We start from the raw sequence: 24405 nt of genomic DNA on the forward strand, positions 1-24405 counted from the left end.
CACACACACACACACACACACACACACACACACACACACACACACACACACACACACACACACACACACACACACACACACACACACACACACACACACACACACACACACACACGTGAGTGTGTTGCTGCTCTCATTGCTATATGATTCAACGCAGTGCTATTCAGTCAGGAGCCAAAAACACTGATGCATGAGTGTTCCTGTTTTCTTGTCTCTTCTCTCTCCAGGTTCTTCCTCAAGTTCTTCCTGAAGTGCAACCAGAACTGTCGAACGCGGGGAACCCACGAGACATGAGACGCTTCCGGGTGGGAGAGAGAGAACCGTAAAACCTCATTTCACATCATTTCTTTAGACCAGGGCTCCCCAACCCTGTAGCTACCATCCACACTCACCGTAGTTGACACCATCACCTGGGAAGGACAGGGAGAGCCCTGTCCGTCTAAAGGTCGAAGATTTCATCATGAGTAATCATCTCTCTATCTTGACGCTTCCCTCCCTCCCTCCCTCCCTCTTCTCCCTTTACTCACCCTCCTCAAAGCCCTCTCTGAAGGAACCAGAGCGGCTCATGGTGCGAGTCTTCTCGTCCAATGACACGCAGGAGTTCCTCAGGCGGGTGTCACCACAGGGGTCAAAGGTGATGTCCTGATTGGTCAGACTGTTGTTCCGGAGGCTAGCCAGGTTTATCTGAGCAGCTGTGGTGGGGCTACCCGCTGCAAGGGACACAACTATACAGGTCAGTTTACACACACACACACACACACACACACACACACACACACACACACACACACACACACACACACACACACACACACAAGTACAGTGGCTTGTAAGGTGTTGATACTGTAGGTCGTACAGAGCTGTGTGAAGTTGAAGCGTGTCCCGGAGGGCGAGGTGAGGCTGGATCCAGGCGAGAAGGGAGAGTTACCGGTCGAGTCTTGCAGCCCGCCCTGCGAATGGGAGCGCAGCCAATCACGCGCAGCCTCCTCATGACCTCGCAGCTGGGGCGATGGGGTATACCTGCAGTACCAAACACAAGAGGTTATAGGTTGGCGGGTAAAGGTCACGCGAGCAGGGTGCAAACCGTTACGGTTTTCCCGTCCTGATTTAATCTTTACCAGGCAGAACTTTGAATCATCATATAGTGATTCTATTTCTTACCAAGAGCAACTGATTATTATGTCCCGAGTAAATGTCGCATAATGTACAAGTACTTTTCTTCAACCGAGAGCAACACAAATCAAGAGGACAGTCCACAGAAATCCAAAAAACGGTGTCCAAAAGAAATCCAGAAACGGTGCCCGAAATCAAAGTGCGTATGACGTGAAACCATGACAACTCCGCACTTACATTAGCGACAGGTGACGTTTACACTGAAGCGCAACACAAAAAAGAATAACAACGACACCAGCGTTGGTGCAGCTGAGAGAGAGAGAGAGAGAGAGAGAGAGAGAGAGAGAGAGAGAGAGAGAGAGAGAGAGAGAGAGAGAGAGAGAGAGAGAAAGGGTGCTAAGCGTGGCAGACAGTGCTCAAGTGGTCATGCAGTAGGTACCTGAGTCCCTTCCTGGGCAGTGTGTTTCTATCACTGTGTGGACCCCTGTGGGATCGGCAGAGAAAAACACTTCAGGGAGAGGAGAAGAAAGGAGGAGAGGAAAGGAGGAATGTGGATAGTGTACTATTGCAAAAATATATATACAGTACCAGTCAAAAGTTTGGACACACCTACTCATTTAAGGGTTTTTCTTTATTTTGACTATTTTCTACATTATATAATAATAGTGAAGACATCAAACTATGAAATAACACATATGGAATCATGTAGTAACCCAAAAAAGTGTTAAACAAATCAAAATATATTTTAGATTTTCGATTCTTCAAAGTATGGGATGGCGTTTCGCTTCAGAATGCTGTGGTAGCCATGCTGGTTAACCACACATGCGGAGATCATCCGTTCACCTACTCTGCGTCTCACAAAGACACGGCGGTTACAACCAAAAATCTAACATTTCCACTGGTCTAATGTCCATTGCTCGTGTTTCTTGGCCCAAGCAAGTCTCTTCTTTATCGGTGTCCTTTAGTTGTCATTTCTTTGCAGCAATTCAACCATGAAGGCCTGATTCACACAGTCTCCTCTGAACTGTTGATGTTGAGATGTGTCTGTTACTTGAACTCTGTGAAGCATTTATTTGGGCTGCAACCTGAGGTGCAGTTAACTCTAATGAACTTATCCTCTGCAGCAGAGGTAACTCTAGGTCTTTCATTCCTGTGGCGGTCCTCATGAGAGCCAGTTTCATCATAGCACTTTATGGTTTTTGAGACTGCAACTTGAAGAAACTTTGAAAATTCTTGATATTTTCCGGATTGACTGACCTTCATGTCTTAAAGTAATGATGGACTGTTGTTTCTCTTTGCTTATTTGAGTTGTTATTGCCATAATATGGACTTGGTCTTTTACCAAATAGGACTATCTTCTGTATACCCCCCTACCTTGTCACAACACAACTGATTGGCTCAAACGCATTAAGGAAAGAAATTCCACAAATTAACTTTTAACACCCCTGTTAATTGAAATGCATTCCAGGTGACTACTTCATGAAGCTGGTCGAGAGAATGCCAAGAGTGTGCAAAGCTGTCATCAAGGCAAAGGTGGCTACTTTGAAGAATTTCTCATGTAAAATATATTTTGATTTGTTTAACACTTTTTGGGGTTACAACATGATTCCAATATGTGTTACTTCATAGTTTTGATGTCTTCACTATTATTCTACACTGTAGAAAAGAGTAAAAATAAAGAAAAACTATGAAATGAGTAGGCGTGTCCAAACTTTTGACTGATACTGTATATGCCATCGCTTTTCTGAAAAATATATTTTGTGACACATCTTAGTATAGTATCATGTCATAGCAGTGATCGGTGTTTTTAAATATCAAGCTCCAAGTCTAAGTTTTGCCACAAGATGGCAGCATATAAACAGCGATGGGGGACTGAGAGCCAGCGCTGTAGTGGGGAACGAAAGCCTGCAACAACACAGTACACACACACACATGTACACACACACATACACGTACACACACACACACACACACACACACACACACACACACACACACCACCGCCACTAAGCAAAGCCCCACACACAAGCACTTTTACCTTTCCTGTTTCCGAGGTAAGGTGTTCCGGTTGAATTTAGGGCTAGCGGAGGGGGAGGACAGGGGGCTGATGGGAAGGGGGTTGCACAACAGACAAAGAGAGAAAGAAGTTTAGAAAGAAAAGAGAGCGGGAGAAGAATCCTCTGAAGGAGAGAGCCGCATTGAGTCCAACCGTTGCCACAAGCGAAAAATCACCCCCACCTGCTCACCAATGAATCTCCTCTACTGGTCTAGTAAGTAAAGATAATGAGACGTGTCAGAGAAGGTAAGACCAGAATAGATATGAAATGAAATTGCATGAAGGCATACCTTAAACAATGCTTTCCACGGAGATGCTTGGACAGTATCTCTGGTGATAATATGGCTGATACATTCCGGCCACGTACACATTTGTGTACGCAGGAAGGTTTCACAACGACACACTGAACAAACACAATATGACTGTGCATGCTATGGCAACATCTGACAGGTTCCTTGTTTTTTTTGTCCATATAAAGATAGGATGACCAAGATCAGAGCCGATTCCCCCAACATCCCACTCTTACCACTCAAACCCTCCCTCCCATCCCTACCTCCCTCCTTCCTTCCTTCCTTCCTTCCTTCCACCCTTCTGTCCTCACCTCTCAGACATGCCCGTCTTGATGCTGCTGGTCCTGCCCAGAGCTGAGAGGGTGTCCTCCCTGCTGTCTCTTCCTCCATGCCCAGCGCTGCTCACGCTCATGTCGATGGACTCGCTGCTGGTGTGCATGCTGCTCACCGAGGGGTATCCCAGGCTTCCCGCCCCTCCACCGTGCCCGCTGTGCCCACCCAGGGTACCCTCCCTGCTCTGGGCAGAGGAGCCAGTGCTCATGGTGGTGCCCCAGGTCAGGCTGTTGGAGGGCCCCGTGGAGGAGTAGACAGAGCCGGGGCTGGACGCACTCTGGGGGACACAGGAGGAATTGCGGATTTATCAAGTGATTTTCATATGTTACATTTAACGGTTACGCTTCCACTCCCCAAGGTCAAATCATATTGTCTGCTGTTATTCATGTCACGATCTGCTGTTGCTAGTTACATGGTTGCTTGCTATCATAGCCAACTATTGTATCACCTATCGTCAGCGCTGGTAGCTAAAGTTGGCTATTTTCTTGTTTGTGCAAGTATAAACTCTGTTCATGGACACTGATGCTTATCAAGAGACTACAAAGGTATTGCCAGCTCATGCCATTTGGTTAGGCTAGTCTGCCTATCTCACCTGTTCGCTACCCAGCGTGTTATGGCCGGTGCTCAGGTTTCGTCCTCCGTACAGGGGGCTGCTGCCCTCGCTCTCCCCCCCTACACCTCCAGGGGAGTCCAGAGCAGCATGGGTAGCGTGAGGGTTGGAGATCACCGTTGAGTTCTTCATGTTCTCTGCCGTGGTGACCGGAACCTGCTTACTGGACTTACCACCAAACAACCTGGAGAGAGATGGAGAAGAGAAGGAGAAAGTTGAAAAGGAGAATTTGTAAAAAAGATTTACCCCATCTCTTCAAAGAGCATCTTAAATAATCACACAGCACCTCCACACCAAAAAAAGCCTTTCATGAACGAACACTCACGCTTCATTCTTCCCTCTTACTAGCTCTGACTTGGCTGATAGCTACCTTATTAAGGAACATTTGTGGACTCGGCTATTTCAGCCACACTCGTTGCTGACTGGTGTATAAAATTGAGCACACAGCCATGCAATCTCCATAGACAAACATTGGCAGTACAATGGCCTTACTGAAGAGCTCAGTGACGCTCAACGTGGCACCGTCATAGGATGCTACCTTTCCAACAAGTCAGTTCCTCAAATTTCTACCCTGCTAGAGCTGTCCCGGTCAACTGTAACATTTTTACATTTTAGTCATTTAGCAGACGCTCTTATCCAGATCGACTTACAGTAGTGAATGCATACATTTCATACATTTCATTTCATGCATGCATTCTTTTTTTTTTTTGGTACTGCCCCGTGGGAATCGAACCCACAACCCTGGCGTTGCACACACCATGCTGGCGTTGCAAACACCATGCTCTACCAACTGAGCCACAGGGAAGACTAAGTGCTGTAAGTGCTGTTATTGTGAAGTGGAAACGTTTTGGAGCAACGGCACAGCCCGCAAAGTGTTAGGCCACACAAGCTCACAGAATGGCACCGCCGAGTGCTGAAGCAAGTAAAAATCGCCTATCCTCGGTTGCAACACCCACTACCGAGTTCCAAACTGCCTCTGGAAGCAACATCAGCACAACAACTGTGGGTTGGGAGCTTCATAAAATATGTTTTCCATGGCTGACCAACAGCACACAAGCCTAAGATCACGTGCAAAGCCAAGCGTCAGCTGGAGTGGTGTAAAGCTCGCCGCCAGTGGGGCCATTGTCATGCTGACATAGGAAAAGGCCTTCCCCAAACTGTTGCGATAAGTTGGAAGCACAAAATTGTCTAGAATGTCATTGTATGCTAAGGTGCCTAGCCCAAACCATGGTAAAAACAGCCCCAGACCATTGTTCCTCCTCCACCAAATTTTACAGTTGGCACTATGCATTGGAGCAGTGGAAATGCGTTCTCTGGAGTGATGAATCCCGCTTCACCATCTGGCAGTCTGACGGATGAATCTGGGTTCGGCGTATACCAGAAGAACGTTACCTGCCCCAATGCATAGTGCCAACTGTAACGTTTGGTGGAGGAGGAATAATGCTCTGTTTTTCATTGTTCGGGCCAGGCACCTTAGTTCCAGTGAAGGGAAATCTTAACACTACAGCATACTCTGACATTTTAGGCGATTCTGTGGTTCCAACTTTGAGGCAACAGTTTGGGGAAGGCTCTTTCTGTTTCAGCATGACAATGCCCCCGTGCACAAAGCGAGGTCCATACAGAAATGGTTTGTCGAGATCGGTGTGGAAGAACTTGACTGGCCTGCACAGAGCCCTGACCTCAACCCCATCGAATACCTTTGGGATGAATTGGAATGCCGACTGTGAGCCAGGCCTAATCGTCCAACATCAGTGCCCGACCTCACTAATGCTCTTGTGGCTGAATGGAAGTAAGTCCCCGCAGTAATGTTCTAACATCTAGTGGAAAGCCTTCTCAGAAGAGTGGAGGCTGTTATAGCAGCAAAAGGGGGACCAACTCCATATTAATGCCCATGATTATGGAATGGCTAGGTTATCCAACCTAGCTATCTTAAGATGAATGCACTAACTTTAAGTCGCTTTGGATAAGACCATCTGCTAAATGACTCAAATGTAAATGTAAAAAATGTAGGTAGACAGACACACACACCGAGAGAGAGAGAGAGAGAGATACGAAACATGTAGAGTATTGTAGACGCATTTCTGTTTTAAAGTCATTTCTAGTAACCACCGCTATGGCACACTATTGAGTAAAGGCTTGGGGGATTATATCTGAGTAACTTTTGAAGCATGACATTAGCATACCCCATTACTTTAAGCCAAAAGACAGTGGCTACGTCCCAAATGGCACCCTAATCCTTATTTAGTGCACTACATTTGTTATGGGGTCCCGTTTGGGACGTAGCCAGAGCGTGTTGACTGTTAAGACGGTAGGCAGGGTGATAATATCGAGCAGGGTCTTCAAAGCCTTATTACCCATAGAGATTAATGAGCCAGCCCAGCAGTGATGAGGTAAGACTCCGCTCGTGTTACATATAAAGACTTGGCACTATGAAAAAGTGTCGGCTCAGACCTGGCAGCTGAACAGAAATGCTGAAGGGTTAGTTTTCACACAGTGGGCTGACATGACTTTTGTGTATGGATGTGAATGTGTGTGTGTGTGTGTGTGTGTGTGTCTTGCATCACACTAGGAATAGGTTTCAGACACTAGTGTAAATGGGTGTCATTAATGACCACGTTTAAGTGTGAGTGACATTATATATCTCTGTATGTGTGAGTCTGTTCACCTGCGCAGTGTGGGTGAGGCAACCTGCTGTCTCCCTGTGAGAGGTACGGTGGAAGCCCCTCCCCTCGGGTTGTCCACGCCCTCTGACACGCCCTTCTCTCGGTCCGTCTGATTGGCCAGCGAGACCCCAGTCCCACTTCCATTCATTTTCCCAGTGTTCCCCATGTCTCTGCTTTTACTGTGAGTGGTAACGGAAAGCACAGCCGCCTCGATGCTGCTGGTCGACGACCGGTTTCCGTTACGCGCGGAGGCGCCGGACCGGCTGGGTCTTGGAAGGCTCCGGTACTGCAGTGTGGAGCGGGTGCTCACCTGGAGGTACCCATCGTCATGGTGACCTAGACCGGACCCCACATCTTGACCTCCGACCTTTATCCCAACGGCAAGGGATCTCGTCCCTGACTTGGGTATTTTCCCAAGAGTAGCTGACCCGCTTGTGATGGTGGCGCCACTGGCGGTAACCATAGTAACCATCCCGGAACTCTGCTTCTTGAAGCCAAATGTGCTGGTGGGGGTGCGGGAGGTCAGTGTGTGAGACTGGGAGTGGGGTTCAGAGAGGGCGTGTGTGAGGGTGTGTGTGTGTGACGTGCGGGCGGAGGCAGCGGCGGAGGTGGAAGAGGGTGTGTTTCTCTTGGCCTCGTCGTCACTGCTGCGCCCGGCGTCGGAGGGCGAGCGGCGGAGGCCGTTGGAGCGAGGGGAGAGACGGCCCTTCTCGGACACCTTGACGTCGTCTGTTTTACCTACAGGTACACAGGATGTGACATACAGCAGGGGTTTAGGTCAGAGGAGAGTTTGTCATAGTGGTGTTACAGAAGGTTAATGTCTCAAGAGTCAGACCACACGAGAGAAAATGACACAGAGAGAGAGAGAGAGAGAGACTCACATAGAAGAGAGGGAGACATACAGATACAGTGCATACTGTACATACACATATACACAGATTCACACAGACGGACATAAGGCGAGGCATTGCCGAAGACGAGGAAACACGAGCACGCACAGAAACCCACACGCAAATCACAAATGAGACAATTACAGAGACAGCAAATCACTGCCAGGACAGAAAACGCCCATACCTGTGCTGTGGGTCTTCATCACAGCAGACCCTGACGTTCCAGTAGCTTTAGTCCTGGGGCTGGTCACCCCCACCTGAGCACTCATGCCCCCCTTCCAGGACCCTGCGTGTGTCATTGAGGGAGTCTTCCGCCCCGAGCCCACCTTATCCGACTCGTCGGACACGTCCAAGGGGTTCCGGCGGGCCCACTTGGAGCCCTGGTCCATCCTGCTGACCTCACTGTCCGACACCCCGTCTGACCTCTTGACCTCGTCACCTGACCAGGCGGGGTTCAGGGTGGTGGAGGCTGAGTGCTTCTCAGCATCCGTTACAGGCTGGGGGGGGGGGGGACATACACAGAGGATGAGAAGAAGAGGGAAGTTGTGATCTATTTTATGGTGATCTGGCATATATGGGAATAAACGGATAAATCGGGTTGAAGTTAGTAACTTCCACATGTGCCTATAGGGCTGTGATGATAGTGCTATGAGAGTATACTGGTTGTGGACAAAATCAGAAAGCTCTTTGGGGCCTACCCTATGTGACGCACTACTCAGCCTACAATAACCGCTGCACTATACAGTGAGGGAAAAAAGTATTTGATCCCCTGCTGATTTTGTAAAATCAGCAGGGGATCAAATACTTTTTCCCCTCACTGTATGGATCCAACATGGAGGCAGTTTCTACGGAAAGAGACTATATTCATATAGTGTGGTGCCAAAGGTCAACTACTACTGGGAGAATGACGGTCTTTGTACAGGCTTTGTTATCCTACATCAAATAACCAGTACATTAAATGAGTGTTATTGTATAGCGGGTGTGCGTTATCCAGACACCCAACCTCTTTCCCAAAGCCACCCAAAAACAAGCTGAGAGTAGAATCACTTCTCAGACAGTTTATCTAAAGGTGGCTTCTTAAAAGTGGTATTTAATGACTTGAGGCCAGTTCAAACATCAACCTTAGTCTAGTCAGTTCACAGGTCTGCCACCCGGAGCAATACTATAGGCTCATATTCCCTTCCAAACTGTGAGGAATGTCAACATCATTTAACACGCTCGGAGCTAAGGGGGAGAGAAGGGACGGGGGAGAGGAGAAATAGGGGGGGGGGGAGAGGAGAAAGAGGGGGGGGAGAAGCGGGAGTGTGAGACTGTACTTGAGAGTTTATCCGTGTGTCCGTTTAGAGCCCGGAGCTGCATTTGTGTGTGTTGAGTGTGTGTGTATGTGTGTGTGTGTGTGCATGGGTGACGTTCATGCATATGTGTGTTTGTATCTAACCTCCACACCGACCTGTCCGCTGAGGGCCTTGCGCTGTGCGGCCGGTGTGTTGGCGTAAGAGCTGATGGACGAGCTGGTGTTGATGTCATCTGTGTCGATGGTGTCACTGACGCCACTGCTCACTGAGCTGCTGTCATCCCAACTGGAGAGAAAGGAGAAAAAGATAGGTTGAATTAAACAACACCATTTTAACCAGGGTAAAGGGAGGAGAGAGGAGAGGTGACATGCCAACAACAACAAGGAGAAGAGAGGCACGGGCATACCCAAAAGGGATTCGTTCTAGAAAAGAAAAAACGGTACAAAATGTGCCTTTAACAAGACACCTCATTTGTAAAACGAGTTGAACAAGGGTTCAGTGTGTGGTTGAACGGACGCAACCGAAGAGGACTCTCCAATTAAATCAGTGTTACATTTTCTACTTCAGAGCCTTTATCTCATTTCCAGCCGAGGAATCGGCCAAATACTGTGAATATTTCACATTTCATTACCATACCTCCATGGAGCAACACATACGCTAGACCAGGGTTCTCCAACCCAGTTCCTGGAGAGCTACAGCCCTGTACATTTTCCCTCCAACCCTAATCTAGCACACCTGCTTCTGATAACCATCTGGTCGATAAGCTGAATCAGGTTTGATACTGGGGTTGGAGCGAAAAACCTACAGGAGGGTAGCTCTCCGGGAACAGGGTTGGAAAGCGCTGCTCTAGACAGACGACGGCAATGTATCAGTCGTTCTGGCTCTGAATATGAATCCCCTCACAGTGTAGACGCCCTGCTAGCCTAGCTAAAGCTCTGTGACCGCACAAGCTGGCGAACCCACGGAGATAGGAGGGATATTTATGTATGAGCGTAATCCTGGGTGATAACACACAGTCTCTCTCTGCACCAGGGAGAAAAGCCCTCCTAAGAGGCAGGGTGAATGTACGGCACGCTCAGGCAGCAGCATAAGCCCCGAGCTGCCTGGAAATCTCAGTCTCACACACACACACTGACTGGAGCTGTCCATCAAACACAGAGGAGACTAACCTAGAACCAGGAAGGTTCTACGACACACACACTGACTGGAGCTGTCCATCAAACACAGAGGAGACTAACCTAGAACCAGGAAGGTTCTACGACACACACACTGACTGGAGCTGTCCATCAAACACAGAGGAGACTAACCTAGAACCAGGAAGGTTCTACGACACACACACTGACTGGAGCTGTCCATCAAACACAGAGGAGACTAACCTAGAACCAGGAGGGTTCTACGACACACACACTGACTGGAGCTGTCCATCAAACACAGAGGAGACTAACCTAGAACCAGGAAGGTTCTACGACACACACACTGTCCACACACTAGTCTTTAACCCCACTTTGAACAATTATACAGGCTATGTTCGTCTATCCCCGACCCTGGGGGGGCGAAGCGGGGCAGGGGATGGGGGGTGGTCGCCCGGGAGACTAGAGTGATCTCTAGGGAGACTATGGATGAGACAGGACAAACATCAGTCTGAAAGGACCACAGGGAGGGGAAAAAAAAGAGTTAAAAGCAGGCTTGACAACTATTGAGCACACACACACACACACACACACACACACACACACACACACACACACACACAGCTGCTATTGTACCCTGGTGTTTGGATTAGAGTCATCCAGGGACAGATCCATGACCTCTAACGCGACAGACACACTGTCGCTAAAGACGCACACACTGACATACATCCGTGTGTCCTCCTCATCTATCCCATCAAACACACACACAGCCCTTTACATCATACTGGGGGATCTCACATTAACACACACTCGTCACACAGATCTGATATCTATCGCAAGCACTGCAATCTGTAGCTTAAACTCCGAGGCTCGGATGCTTTGAAGTTGCCTTAAAAGCCACAGTATATCTGTTCTTGACAGGACTGCAGACCGAGCTAACTGGTGAGAGATTTAGACTGACCACAGCCGTCTAAACATGTCCACACAGCCATATGGGGGATAGCCCCCCCCCGCACACAGAGACGGAGAGACAGAGAGAGAGAGAAACATCACAGACCAACTGAGAATCTAAGGTTCTTGTCCATATTTAATATCTAGTATCCTTCTGAAGATGTAGATTAGCCCATTTTGAAAAGGAAAAAGAGCCATCACAGACACTCTCTTACCTGGCCAGAGTTCCTGGGATGCCGTGGGAACCTGTAGTGTGGGGGAGAATGCCGAGTTGGACAGAGAGCTTCATGAGTCCATACCGCTGAGTTACACACTGAGCTAGCCAACCTCTCTCTCTTTCTGCTTCTCTCACTCTATCCCTCTCCTTCTGCCTCTCCCTCTGCCAGTCTCTCTCTCTCTCTCTCTTTCTGCTTCTCTCACTCTATCCCTCTCCTTCTGCCTCTCCCTCTGCCAGTCTCACTCTCTCTTTGTGTCTACCTCCCCCCTCCCACTCCGCCTTTATCCCTTTGCTCGCTCTGGCCCTTTCTGTGTTTTTGACTGTGTCTTCTGCACTGATCATCGCTCCCTCTCCCTCTTTTCTCTCTCCTGTTGCCTTATCTCTTCTTGCATATTCCCCCGTCTCTCTTTCTCTCTGGACTGAGTGAGGGAACCGTGAAAGAGAGAGTGTTCTCCCCTAGTGCATGTAACCTGACCTTCCCCAAGCACAGTTAACCAGCTCACTGCTGCAGCCAAACCAGTAACATCACAGCACAATGACAGACTCTCCCAAATGTAACATCACAGCACAATGACAGACTCTCCCAAATGTAACATCACAGCACAATGACAGACTCTCCCAAATGTAACATCACAATGACAGACTCTCCCAAATGTTTTGTTGTTGTTGTAATTAAATGTAACCTTTATTTAACTAGGCAAGTCAGTTAAGAACAAATTCTTAATTACAATGACGGCCTACCGGGGAACAGTGGGTTAACTGCCTTGTTCAGGGGCAAAACGACAGATTTTACCATGTCAGCTCGGGGATTCGATCCAGCAACCTTTCGGTTACTGGCCCAACGCTCTGACCACTAGGCTACCTGCCGCCCAAATCCTATGGAACCAAAATAAGGCATCGTCTAAAAACCCAACAGTATGAAGCTACAGTACGGTCATAGTATGATCATACATACAAAACATTATTCCTTACTATCAGATATTCCCAAATCCAACATTCCCAACTTCCCATCCATGTCATACGTGTCGGTGTGTGTGATCCCAGAGTTCCCAGACAGATCCACCCTGACTAACTGCCAGCCCATTACTAATTAGAGATCAGCCCAGCAACATGGCCCGAACCCACAGCCTCCTGCTGGCAGCACAACCTACCTATTAACTACCACCCAGACATTTAGAGCCAATCAGAAATGACGATGACACTAACCACAGCCAACCCCCATTGAGCTTAGTAAAGAGGAGCAGTTCCAAGCACCAAACGCTAATACCGAAACGTCAGAAAGTTACGGGTTCAATTGATGTGTGTGATTCGACAATCAATTGACTTTGGCGTTGATTTCTGAGCGGGGGGAATCTCTCTTTGTGAGACGGAGACTTTCACAGCTGTGTGGTAGTTTGTAGAAATGGAGTTAAATGGATTCATTTGAGCATTGGCCTTTAGGATTAGGTTAGGTGTACAGACAGACGATTCTCTTTATAAAAGTACATGGTCGTGATGATGAAAGACGGGAGCGAGTCCTGGGAGACTGCAACGCTAACAAGTCCCTCGGCAAATGCTCTTCGAAAGTTAAGAAACGCTACGTAACAGAAGGAGGAGGAGGAGACCGAGGAGAGCGAGACGGAGAGACGGTAGGGAGAGAGAGACAGACGGAGCGAGACAGTATGGGGAGAGAGAGAGAGAGACGGAGCGAGACAGTAGGGGGGAGAGAGAGAGAGACGGAGCGAGACAGTATGGGGAGAGAGAGAGAGAGACGGAGCGAGACAGTATGGGGAGAGAGAGAGAGAGACGGAGCGAGACAGTATGGGGAGAGAGAGAGAGAGACGGAGCGAGACAGTAGGGGGGAGAGAGAGAGACGCAGCGAGACAGTAGGGGGGAGAGAGAGAGAGACGGAGCGAGACAGTAGGGGGGAGAGAGAGAGAGAGACGGAGCGAGACAGTAGGGGGAGAGAGAGAGAGAGAGACGGAGCGAGACAGTAGGGGGAGAGAGAGAGAGACGGAGCGAGACAGTAGGGGGAGAGAGAGAGAGACGGAGCGAGACAGTATGGGGAGAGAGAGAGAGAGACGGAGCGAGACAGTAGGGGGGAGAGAGAGAGACGCAGCGAGACAGTAGGGGGGAGAGAGAGAGAGACGGAGCGAGACAGTAGGGGGAGAGAGAGAGAGAGACGGAGCGAGACAGTAGGGGGAGAGAGAGAGAGAGAGACGGAGCGAGACAGTAGGGGGGAGAGAGAGAGAGACGGAGCGAGACAGTAGGGGGGAGAGAGACAGACAGAGCGATACAGTAGGGGGGAGAGAGAGAGAGACAGACGGAGCGAGACAGTAGGGGGAGAGAGAGCGAGACGGAGCGAGACAGTAGGGGGGAGAGAGAGCGAGACGGAGCGAGACAGTAGGGGGGAGAGAGAGAGACGGAGCGAGACAGTAGGGGGAGAGAGAGAGAGACGGAGCGAGACAGTAGGGGGAGAGAGAGAGACAGACGGAGCGAGACAGTATGGGGGAGAGAGAGAGAGACGGAGCGAGACAGTAGGGGAGAGAGAGAGACTGAGCGAGACAGTAGGGGGAGAGAGAGAGAGACGGAGCGATACAGTAGGGGGGAGAGAGAGAGAGAGACGGAGCGAGACAGTAGGGGGGAGAGAGAGAGAGAGAGAGACGGAGCGAGACAGTAGGGGGGAGAGAGAGAGAGACGGAGCGAGACAGTAGGTGGGAGAGAGAGCGAGACGGAGCGAGACAGTAGGGGGGAGAGAGAGATATGGAGCGAGACAGTAGGGGGGAGAGAGAGATATGGAGCGAGACAAGTTATTTACTTTCAATAAATGTGAATATTTGTAGCTTCTTTTTAAGTTAATACCTGGAATCAACTTGTGTAATACGCCAGGAGATAAAGCAGATTGTGTTCATCATTTCATCTGTCACATTGTTTTACATTATGAAGCTTACCGTAGTTCCCCAGAATAGTTGAGCCAGTGACCTGTTCGTTGTTAAGGGCACAACAAGAGAAAGCGTGAGCTCATAGCGTTCTATCGGCAAGTCTCTGCTGTGCGGCGCACATGAGGTGAAGCTACACTTGTACGCAATTCACTACTAAATACCTTGGAACGGCTTTCTGCCGTGTTTTAGAAGTCAAAGAGCTCTGTTATCCGAGTTAACTGTAAAGATGCCATTTTTTCCCTGTGCTTCCTGCTAGCGTTTTATTCCTCCTCCGTTGTTCTCCCCTCTGCTCCGTGTACACATGCTGGGCTTACTTCAGAAAAGTTTGCATCACAACTTTGTTCATTTGCACAATTTCTCTCGTCCACTTTCGCTTGTAAATGTCCACACTCACCGAAAATGACATTCGGTAGCTACTAACTATGCTTGTATAACGTTATGAGCTGGATTTGCCCGTCTTTGCAATTAGTTTATGTTCATTTTTGTTCTATAGCATTTAGCTAACAGCTTACTGTATGTGTGATTTCGTTATTACTTGTGCTAATTTTGTTAGAATTTTGGTAATAGGTGGCTTTTTGTTGTTGTTGTATGTTTAGTGCCCCTTTGTGTGCTATGCCGGTAATACCGTAAATCCCGGGATGGCAGAGACAGTAGGTGAGAGAGAGAGAGACAGAGAGAGACAGTAGGTGAGAGAGAGAGAGAGACAGAGAGAGACAGTAGGTGAGAGAGAGAGAGACAGAGAGAGACAGTAGGTGAGAGAACAGACTCTGAACTGACCCAAATCAACACATTCCTGGGCTACCGCCTGAGTTTCTTCCCCCGTGTCCCTGAAGACCGCCCTCTGTTTTCACACACAGGTCAGGGGCCATAAACCCTGCTGTTATTCAACTGGGACCGCTGGGCCAATGAGAAAGAGCTGCCGTTGGGGCCGGACCCATGGGAGTGTCCGACAGCGTCCTGGAAAAACCTTCTGTTTATGTCGTTCTCTGTTTGTTTAGTTTCCTTATATGCGTCTCTGGGGAAGCACGTTTTTGTTTTTTGTTAGCTCTGCCCATATTGTTACCCGGCTAAGCTCACTCCAACTCTTACGTACATTTGCGCATGCACGTCGCCTCTCCCGAGTCCGTACGGGAGTTGCAGTGATGGGACAATTGGATATCACGAAATTGGGGTAAAAAGTACAAGAAGAAATAAAACGATAATTACGCATGCACGCACACGCACACACGCGCGCTCAGACGTAGATAATAACCTCTGGACGATAAGGAATTTCCTCTGTTCAAGGGGGAGCTACTATTACTCAGACTGTTGTAGGATCAGATGACTAGTAGGCTACTGGTAGAGACAGTGTGAGTGGATTGGACATGGGTTTACACACTAAACATGAGCTCCCTCTAATATATACCCCCGAAGGGTGAGAGGTCACAGATGACATCATGGGGAAAGAGACAGGTGAGGCTTACACACTCGGAGAAACGCACACGCCCACCCTTAATCCGTCAGACCGCATTGATTTCAAAAGACAGACAGTTTTGTTTTATGGAAATAAAATCAAGGGTGAGAAAAGAGAGTCTTGAGAAGGCGTTTCCGTCCGTCACACATAACCGACATCGGCGACAGGCACAAACAAACCAGATGTTTTTTTAGAAGTGCCCCATCATGAGAACTCTAGCTTGGCTGCACCACTACTGCCTCAACACAAAACCTCCAAACTAACCCTGACCCCAAACCTATTCTTTAGTGTAGACAGCCAGTAGGAACACACACCAGTGTGTGTGTGTGTGTGTGTACTGACTGAGCTGACTGTACACACAACCACTGTTTGGCTGTCCCTCTGTAAACACCACCTCTGGCCCCTCGATACACAGGGAGGAGTGAGGGAGATGGGGAGGGAATGGGGGAGGGCAGTTTGAACAGGACCCCAGGGATTGGGTGTGAGAATATGGGAGGGAGTAAGGGAGAAATGAGGGAGAGATACAGGGTGAGGGAGGTAGAGAACGGGGAGGCACGGGGTAAGAGAGAGGGCGAAGGAGCGGCGGAGAGGATCGTGGACAGGACTCGGTGCATTCCTTCTCCTTGTGGACATTCCGGGTCCGGAGTTGTGTGGTCGTTAAATGACACAGCTGTCCCCGCAGCACAGAGAAATGACACGACTCCTGGACTACGGGGTCACGGAATGCGTCTCTCCCTCTATAGTCTCTCTCTTTCTAGCCTCGTTTCTCGCTCGAGTAAACACATATTTAGGTATGAAACAAACGTCACATCAAAACGACGTGACATTTCCGTTACGTTCTTTGACTTTGTCTCCTGCACACAAACAACCCTCTCTCGCTCTCGCTCTCTTTCGCTCTCTTTCGCTCGTGCGTTTGTTGAGTAAACGGTGCGCTTGCTTTGAGGCAACCGACAGACCCATAAAAGAAACGCGCCCAATACAGATATGGGATACAGACCACTGCACGCACACACGCACACAAACCACACACACATACACAAAGCGCACACACGCTGGTCGAAAGGACCCAGTGGGAGGCAGACAAGTGTGGAATATACAATATCATACCCACACACACACCAGACCATAAACACACTGTAAACTACCTCATCTAATTTCTCCAGTCCTCAGGTGTTTGTGTGTGCGTCTGCACGGGTGTGCGCGCGTGTATATGTACGTGTGTGTGCGTGTGGGTGGGTGTGAGCCACCCTCCCATACTAAGTGTGGATAAATCACATTGATCTCGTTACCTTGGGTACCGCCACAAACCTGCACATTTTTACCCCCACTCAGCAAAATGTCTTTCAACCCCTCTGTGAGGTAGAGGAGGGTACGCAGGCCAAGGTGGCAGGTGGGGCTCAGCAACCCCTTCACGGCAGATTCCCAAACCAACCAGTTCAGGGTTGTCCAACCACTGTCTGTTCCTCAGAGCCAATATCCACGCGGCAGTCTGTCCGTCTATAAACCTTCAACGGAAACATCCTCCAAAGTGGCAGGGGATGGAAGGTTTTCTCATCTCTCTCTCTCTCTCTCTCTCTCTCTCTCTGTGTGTGTCAGACTTCCCTTCTTTCACGTTACATGTTTTCTCCACGCTCTTCTGATCACACTCCAGAATAGAGGCCAGCCATTGCGATGCAGGGTCCTGATGGCAGGCAGTCAGTACGTCCCAGTGATGACATCCCTGCCACACTCTGTGGCACAGCAAGGCTCAACGCCACTTCCCTAAGCACTGATCCAATAGGAGTCAGCCAGCCGGAGACAAAGGCATTAGACCATTACAGCAGAGTGTGTGAGAGAGAGAGAAGGAGATAACTGTGTGTAAGAACCACGCCCTCTATGTGTGTGTGTGTGTGTGTGTGTGTGTGTCCTGGGGCGAGGCAGGTGTGCTAGTGACAGAGGGGAAGCCCAGGGGGAAGAGGGGGTTCATAGAAGCACCGGTATCCACGGCTACAACTACATCAGTAAACGCTCCTAGGAGTCTCTCTCTATCCATCTCTCTCTCTCGCCGTCTCTCTCTCTCACACACACACACACACACACACACTCGAGTCTCAGATTCCCCTCCTCCACTACAATTTGTTAAATCCTCTTGTCGATCTTTCCCTTCTCTTTTTGCCCATTGAAGTTTCCTTCGCTATACACCTCTTTGTCCCAGTTGTATCCCCTCCCTTTCTGGTAATGTACTGTTACACCTGAACTATGACCTATCACCCAGTCTAATCCCATACCCTCCCAGTTGTATCCCCACCCTTTCTGGTAATGTACTGTTACACCTGAACTATGACCTATCACCCAGTCTAATCCCATACCCTCCCAGTTGTATCCCCTCCCTTTCTGGTAATGTACTGTTACACCTGAACTATGACCTATCACCCAGTCTAATCCCATACCCTCCCAGGCACCGGAGAAGGCAAGGGTGCGTGTGCTCAGGAGTACAGGGGCACCTCTGCAGCTGGGGTACGTGGGTGTGTGTTTGGGAAGCTCCAGATATCACACACTGGGTAGAATGATGTTGAGACGCAGCGTTTCAGCGCAGCGTTATATGCCATGACAAAGACATGCAATAGGGGAAACAGGAAAGTCCTGTTCTTGCATAAAAGACGTCAAAAGGGGATTTATAGCATTTTGCATTCCATGTATAAGTCGAGAGGTGTGTGTGTGTGTGTGTGTGTGCGTGCGAGACGGAGAGAGACTGAGGAAAAGAGAGCCAGAGAGAAGCCTAGAAGCAGACAAAGGGTGGGAGTGGTCCTTTATCCATTTCTCAGCTAATCAAACCAAAGTAAGAGTGCTTCCAAAAACAATGAGTGCAGACATTGCCGTATCCGCTACTCCAACCATAGAAGAACACAGAACGTAGAAAGCTGTCAGTAGTAGCGTCACCAAACACACAGACACACCGATGATAGCATTAAGCCAGTAACAACCCATCTTCTCCTCTTGCCTCACTATCCAAAATACTCCTGGTATTCCGGACCAGAGCCCACATGCTGCTGGAATCATGAGACTCTCGAAACGCAGCGGAATAACTTTTGGAGGTTTGATATTGGATCTGATCCTAGAGGGTGACGTTATGTGAACGGTCTAAGCATGAGACACATAGAAATGTTATTGAGGGCAGGCACTGGGTTTAAACACACACACACACACACACACACACACACACACACACACACACACACACACACACACACACACACACACACACACACACACACACACACACACACACACACACACACACACACACACACACACACACACACACACACACACACACACTCTCCCGTGTGGCTCAGTTGGTAGAGCATGGTGTTTGCAACGCCAGGGTTGTGGGTTCGATTCCCACGGGGGACCAGTACGGGGGAAAAAAAATAATAATAAGAAGAATTTTTTTTTAGGAAATGTATGCATCCACTACTGTAAGTCGCTCTGGATAAGAGCGTCTGCTAAATGACTAAAATGTACATGTAAACGCACGCGCAGTGTATTATCATACAAAAAGGCCTCCTGGTTATCAGAGAAACATGATCGGTGGTTCATGAAATGCCTGGGGAACGAGAGAGAAAGGAGAAAAGATTGTGACTGTACATGTTTAGAGCCTGGAGCAAAACCCCAGCATCCTCTACGCTGGAGAGAGGGAAACACACACCACACAACAGAGAGAGAGAGACAGAGCAAGGGGGGGAATGAGGAGAGCAGGAAGAGAGAGGGGTAGAGAGAGAGAGAGAGGAAGCGATCCTGTCCAGTCGTTTTACTGCCAGGTGCAACCTTTACCCGAGCACCTCCCTTCTCCTCAATTATCTGAGGGGAATAGTCAAGTCCAGACAGGTACGGAAATGGGCATTGGGGATGCTGTGGTGTTGAGAGGGTGCTGGAAATATATTTACATTTTAGTCATTTAGACCCTTATCCACAACTTTTTCCTTTCTACATTTTTTTTTTCTGTGCTGGCCCCCCCTCTCTAGGGGCTGTACCAAGGCTGAATAACTACAACCCTTACTGTACACACACACACACACACACACACACACCCTGGGGAGTGGAAGATGTAAAACCTCCCCAGAGATCCACTAACATCACACACACACACACACAACGAGTGAAGAACGGAGAGAAATAAGAGATGAAGGAGAGGACAGAGGGATATACTGTATTTATCATTGTAACGTTAAAAGGGTGGTTTGGGCCTTTCCTGTTTTTCTCCTATCTGTTTCATACTGTATCTGCAAGAACACACACACACACACACACACACACACACACACACACAGAAAAGAGTGTCTCTTTGTCTGGTCGGACAAAGGGAATTCAAATCAGCGGACAGATTGTTACAGATGAGTTACTTCCTCTTTCTCTGGCCGTGAAATGAAACGCGAGCTGAAAGACACACACACACACACACACATTAATTCAATGCGACACTCTCAGGCTTTTGTCGCTATGGGTCTGTGTTGTCTCATAACTAAAAGGGGTTCTTTGGTAATGATAGTGCCAGTTTGAAATGTCATTTGCACGTTCCTTTATCAGGAATCAGTCAGTGTCCTGGAGAGCTCCAGAATATACCGGCTTTTGTTCCAACCCGGCAATGAAACACCTGATTCACGTCAACAACGGCAGCGTTCATCAATACCTTGACGAGTTGAATCCCGTGTGTTATGGCTAGGCTGAAACAAAAGCCTGCACATCTGTAGCTCTCCAGGAACCAGGGTTGGAGTCCACGGCATGAAATACTCTAGTTGTTGAGTTAGAATCTCCTGTCTTTTGGCAAATTTTCCAACCCCCCCCCAACTATGACACGTTGAAGCTCTTAGCCTGAGGTCACAAGGCTTTTACCCCATCGCCATGGTGATATCTGACACCCCAACCCCCAACCCTATCACTGACTGGGCCCTGACGGCAGGCTAAGATGCTGGTGTCCACAGCAGCATCATTAAGACGTTAAAAGCTGATCTGTTTTATAGGTCTCCGATCCAGTGGTCTGCCGCAGCCCGTTACGGAGCGGCCAGCTAAGGAGCTGATGAGGGCTCTCTGTCAGGGCTCGTGAAATTTACACCGCAACTCTGCCCATACACGTATACACACACAACAGGATGCCACATGCAGACACACACACACACCACGGCATAGTAAGGTGGTCAGCTTTCAAATCCAGCTCCCCACCTTCCCAAATCAGCTCCATTACCCCCCCCCCAGTCATCTATTAAATTAGACTGATCTCATTTCAGCCCCCCCCGCCACATACACGCACACTTTACCCTGAAGCCATTTCAGCCCTGCAATATTATGTTAACGCAGTTACCCACCACTTTACTACTCCCCCAATTAATGCAAACCAAAACCACTAACCACATTTATCAGACATTCCTTCAAGAGGGCTGCTCCAAATGTACCCCCACCCACCCCCCCGCCTCTACCCCCTCCCTCCTTGCCTTCCCCCAACCCTCCACCCTCTGCGCTAGTTCAGAAAGGAGTGGAACGCTCTTTGAAGATCAGTCGGGAATATCAACAAAGAGAGACGACTGGCACAAGCAGTAATGCACTATTAACAAGATTAACTCCCAGATAGATGAAAGTAAAAAATAAATACTACAACGTTCCCAAAATACCTTTATCATTTAATACCTTTTCAGACTCTCTCTCTCTCTCTCCACTCTCTCTCTCTCCACTCTCGCCCTTTTTCTCTCATCAACAACTGCCAATACGTAAAAGCTTTCTCACACACACACACACACACACCTTTTAGGGGTTTCTTTAAGACCTTTATGAAAGGTGAAGGGCAGAGGTGAGAAAGATACAGTGTGAGCAGGGTGGTAAAGAAAGAGGCAGGCAAAAGGTCAAGATGGCTCATGGTGAGAGGAGAGAGACTAGAAGCTTTCATCTCTCACCTTAGGGGTTAGGAGGTGAGGGAGAAGGGGAGAAGAGGTGAGGGCTTAGGGGGTGTGAGAGAGGAGGAGGGAAGATAGAGGTCAAAAGGTGGGAAAAACAGGAAATCACTCACACCTGCAGATTGAGAGGAGTTATAACTGCAGTCTGACTTAGCTTCACTCTTTCTCACTTCGGTCCCACACACCCGTCCGCTTCTCTTCCATACCAACACACTCTATCTTAATAGTATAACGCCTCCATCCATTTCCCGCTGTCAATTAGACACATTAAACCACTCCCTCCTTCTCTTTCTCTCTCTCCCAGAAAGAGGTCAAACTGCTGCCCTGTTATCCTTTCCATTGATCCACGCAGGTCACAAGGACACAAATCCAACCATTTTGTAATTTGACCCAATGTAAGGATCTCTCCCTATGATGTAGAGAAATGGTCTGTGTGTGTGTGTGTGTCCTACCTGTCAGCGTCTCCCTGGCCCGTGGAGGTGTTGCGTCGGAGGGTCTCTCGTACCGCCGCCATGCCGTCGGGTAGACGGTTGAGTCGCCGCGTGTACAGACTCAGACCGCCGTCCGTCATGTAGCTGAGATCAGAAAACGTCAAGGGTCACATCAGAGAACACAAGGTTTTCAAAGTCAACGCTCACGTTAAAATCACACAACACTTTTGTTGGAATACAGTTCATTCTTGATGGATTCCAAAACTGAAATTGTTTGACTGAAAGAAGACCGTTTTTCATGTCAGCTTTCAAGCCAGGAAGAAGAAAATAGAGCACGGTCCAACACTTTGGTCTAACACCCCAGAGAGAGAGTCAACAACTCCTTGCCTTTCTGGTGCCTGGGCCGGACAAACAAGATGGCTGTTCCTTCCTGCTCTAAATAAAACCAACGAGGAGAGGAAAGAACATCCATCTTGTTTGTCCATCCTAGGCACCAGTCTCATCAATCAGATTAAATTGCTGCTGGTCGACTGGACCGGTCATTAACGCCACACCACTGGAGCTCCGCACATGCACGGAAGAACACAGACACACACACACACACACACACACACACACACACACGTGCAGCTAGACCAGTACTTCTCCTACATTTCCAAGATGTTGTTCCTGGTTCAGTGTTAATGTTTGCACCCTTTTTAAGATTCAGTCTAGTCTTAGTCATTTTGACTAAAATATCATTAAGTCTTAGTAAAATTTTTTGTCATTTTGTATTACAATTTTGTGTAGTTATTATCAAAATTACGAAAACAATGGGACATTTTTTTCAATTAAAATGGCCTTTCATTTTAGTCACATAACATTTGTATTGCTTCATTAACCTGCTTGTGCTTCATTAACCTGCTTGTGTTCCTATCTATCTCCAACAGTGCAGTCGTATCTAACAGTTCACAACAATACACACTAATCTAAAACTGAAATAATTATAGAAATATTCGATTGAGCAATGTCGGAGTGGCATTGACTAAAATACTGTCTTCTATTCTATTGTATTTTAGTCAATGCCACTTCGACATCGCTCAATCGAATATTTATATTTCTTAATTCCATTCTTTTACTTTTAGATGTGTGTGTGTTGTTGTGAACTGTTAGATACTACTGCACTGTCGGAGCTAGGAACACATCTACCTAAATATGTGTATGTGACCAATAAAATTGATTTGATTAACCTATAGTAAACATAAATCACTTACTTCCATGTGCACAAACACACACCGAGTAATCAAAAAAGTATATATTCCCATGACATTGACCCTGTGAATCCTGGTGAAAACTATGATCCCTTATTGTTAAATCAATGTCGATGAAGGGGAGGAGAAGAAGGATTTTAAGCCTTGAGACATGGATTGTGTATGTGTGCCATTCAGATGGTGAATGGGCAAGACAAAAAATGGAAGTGCATTTGAACGGGGTATGCTAGTAGGTGCCAGGCGCACCGGTTTGTGTCAAGAACTGCAACTCTAGGGCCTCCAGAGTGGCGCAGTGGTCTAAGGCTCTGCATTGCACTGCTAGCTGTGCCACTAGAGATCCTGGTTCGAGTTCAGCCGGCCGCGACCGGGAGACCCATGGTGCGGCTCACAATTGGCCCAGAATCGCACGGGTTAGGGGAGGGTTTGGCCGTCAGGGATGTCCTTATCCCATCGCGCTCTAGCGACTCCTGTGGCAGGCCGGGCGCATGCACGTTGACACGGGCGCCATGTGTACGGTGTACGGCTTGGTTGGGTCGTGTTTCGGAGGACACGTGGCTCGCGACCGTCGCTTCTCCCGAGTCGGTACGGGAGTTGCAGCGATGAGACAAGACTAACTACCAATTGGATATCACAAAAAGAGTTAAAAAAATTGGGGGAAAAAAGAACTGCAACGCTGCTGGGTTTAACACGCTCAACAGTTTCCTGTGTGTATCAAGAAAGGTCCACCACACAAAGGACATCCAGCCAACTTGACACAATCTACATGGTAAAGATAAAGAACGATGCCTGTAAGTTCCACTAGGTGGACAGGTGGCACAATTGACTATATCGTAAACATTTATGAAAACAACATTTTGATGTTTGTTCTTAATTCAAGG

General features: G+C 48.4%; 1 protein-coding gene across 18 annotated transcripts in view; it reads right to left on the reverse strand.

Annotated features, from left to right (window-relative positions):
• Window positions 1-24405, reverse strand: part of nav2a (neuron navigator 2a) — a 221231-nt gene that overhangs the window by 23090 nt on the left and 173736 nt on the right. For 10 of the 18 annotated variants that reach the window (XM_045688967.1, XM_045688962.1, XM_045688960.1 and 7 more), the window contains 10 exons: window positions 22299-22421; window positions 9394-9535; window positions 8140-8452; window positions 7068-7803; window positions 4385-4586; window positions 3771-4069; window positions 3152-3217; window positions 1553-1597; window positions 857-1020; window positions 528-710 (listed from right to left, as the gene is read on the reverse strand). In XM_045688967.1, coding sequence (XP_045544923.1) covers window positions 528-710; window positions 857-1020; window positions 1553-1597; window positions 3152-3217; window positions 3771-4069; window positions 4385-4586; window positions 7068-7803; window positions 8140-8452; window positions 9394-9535; window positions 22299-22421 — 2273 coding nt within the window. The remainder of the gene's footprint in view (window positions 1-527; window positions 711-856; window positions 1021-1552; window positions 1598-3151; window positions 3218-3770; window positions 4070-4384; window positions 4587-7067; window positions 7804-8139; window positions 8453-9393; window positions 9536-22298; window positions 22422-24405) is intronic. The other 8 variants (XM_014126312.2, XM_045688961.1, XM_045688971.1 and 5 more) reach the window with 5 other exon arrangements.

This window comes from Salmo salar, chromosome ssa11 (assembly GCF_905237065.1).
Source record: "Salmo salar chromosome ssa11, Ssal_v3.1, whole genome shotgun sequence".
Lineage (NCBI taxonomy): Eukaryota > Metazoa > Chordata > Actinopteri > Salmoniformes > Salmonidae > Salmo > Salmo salar.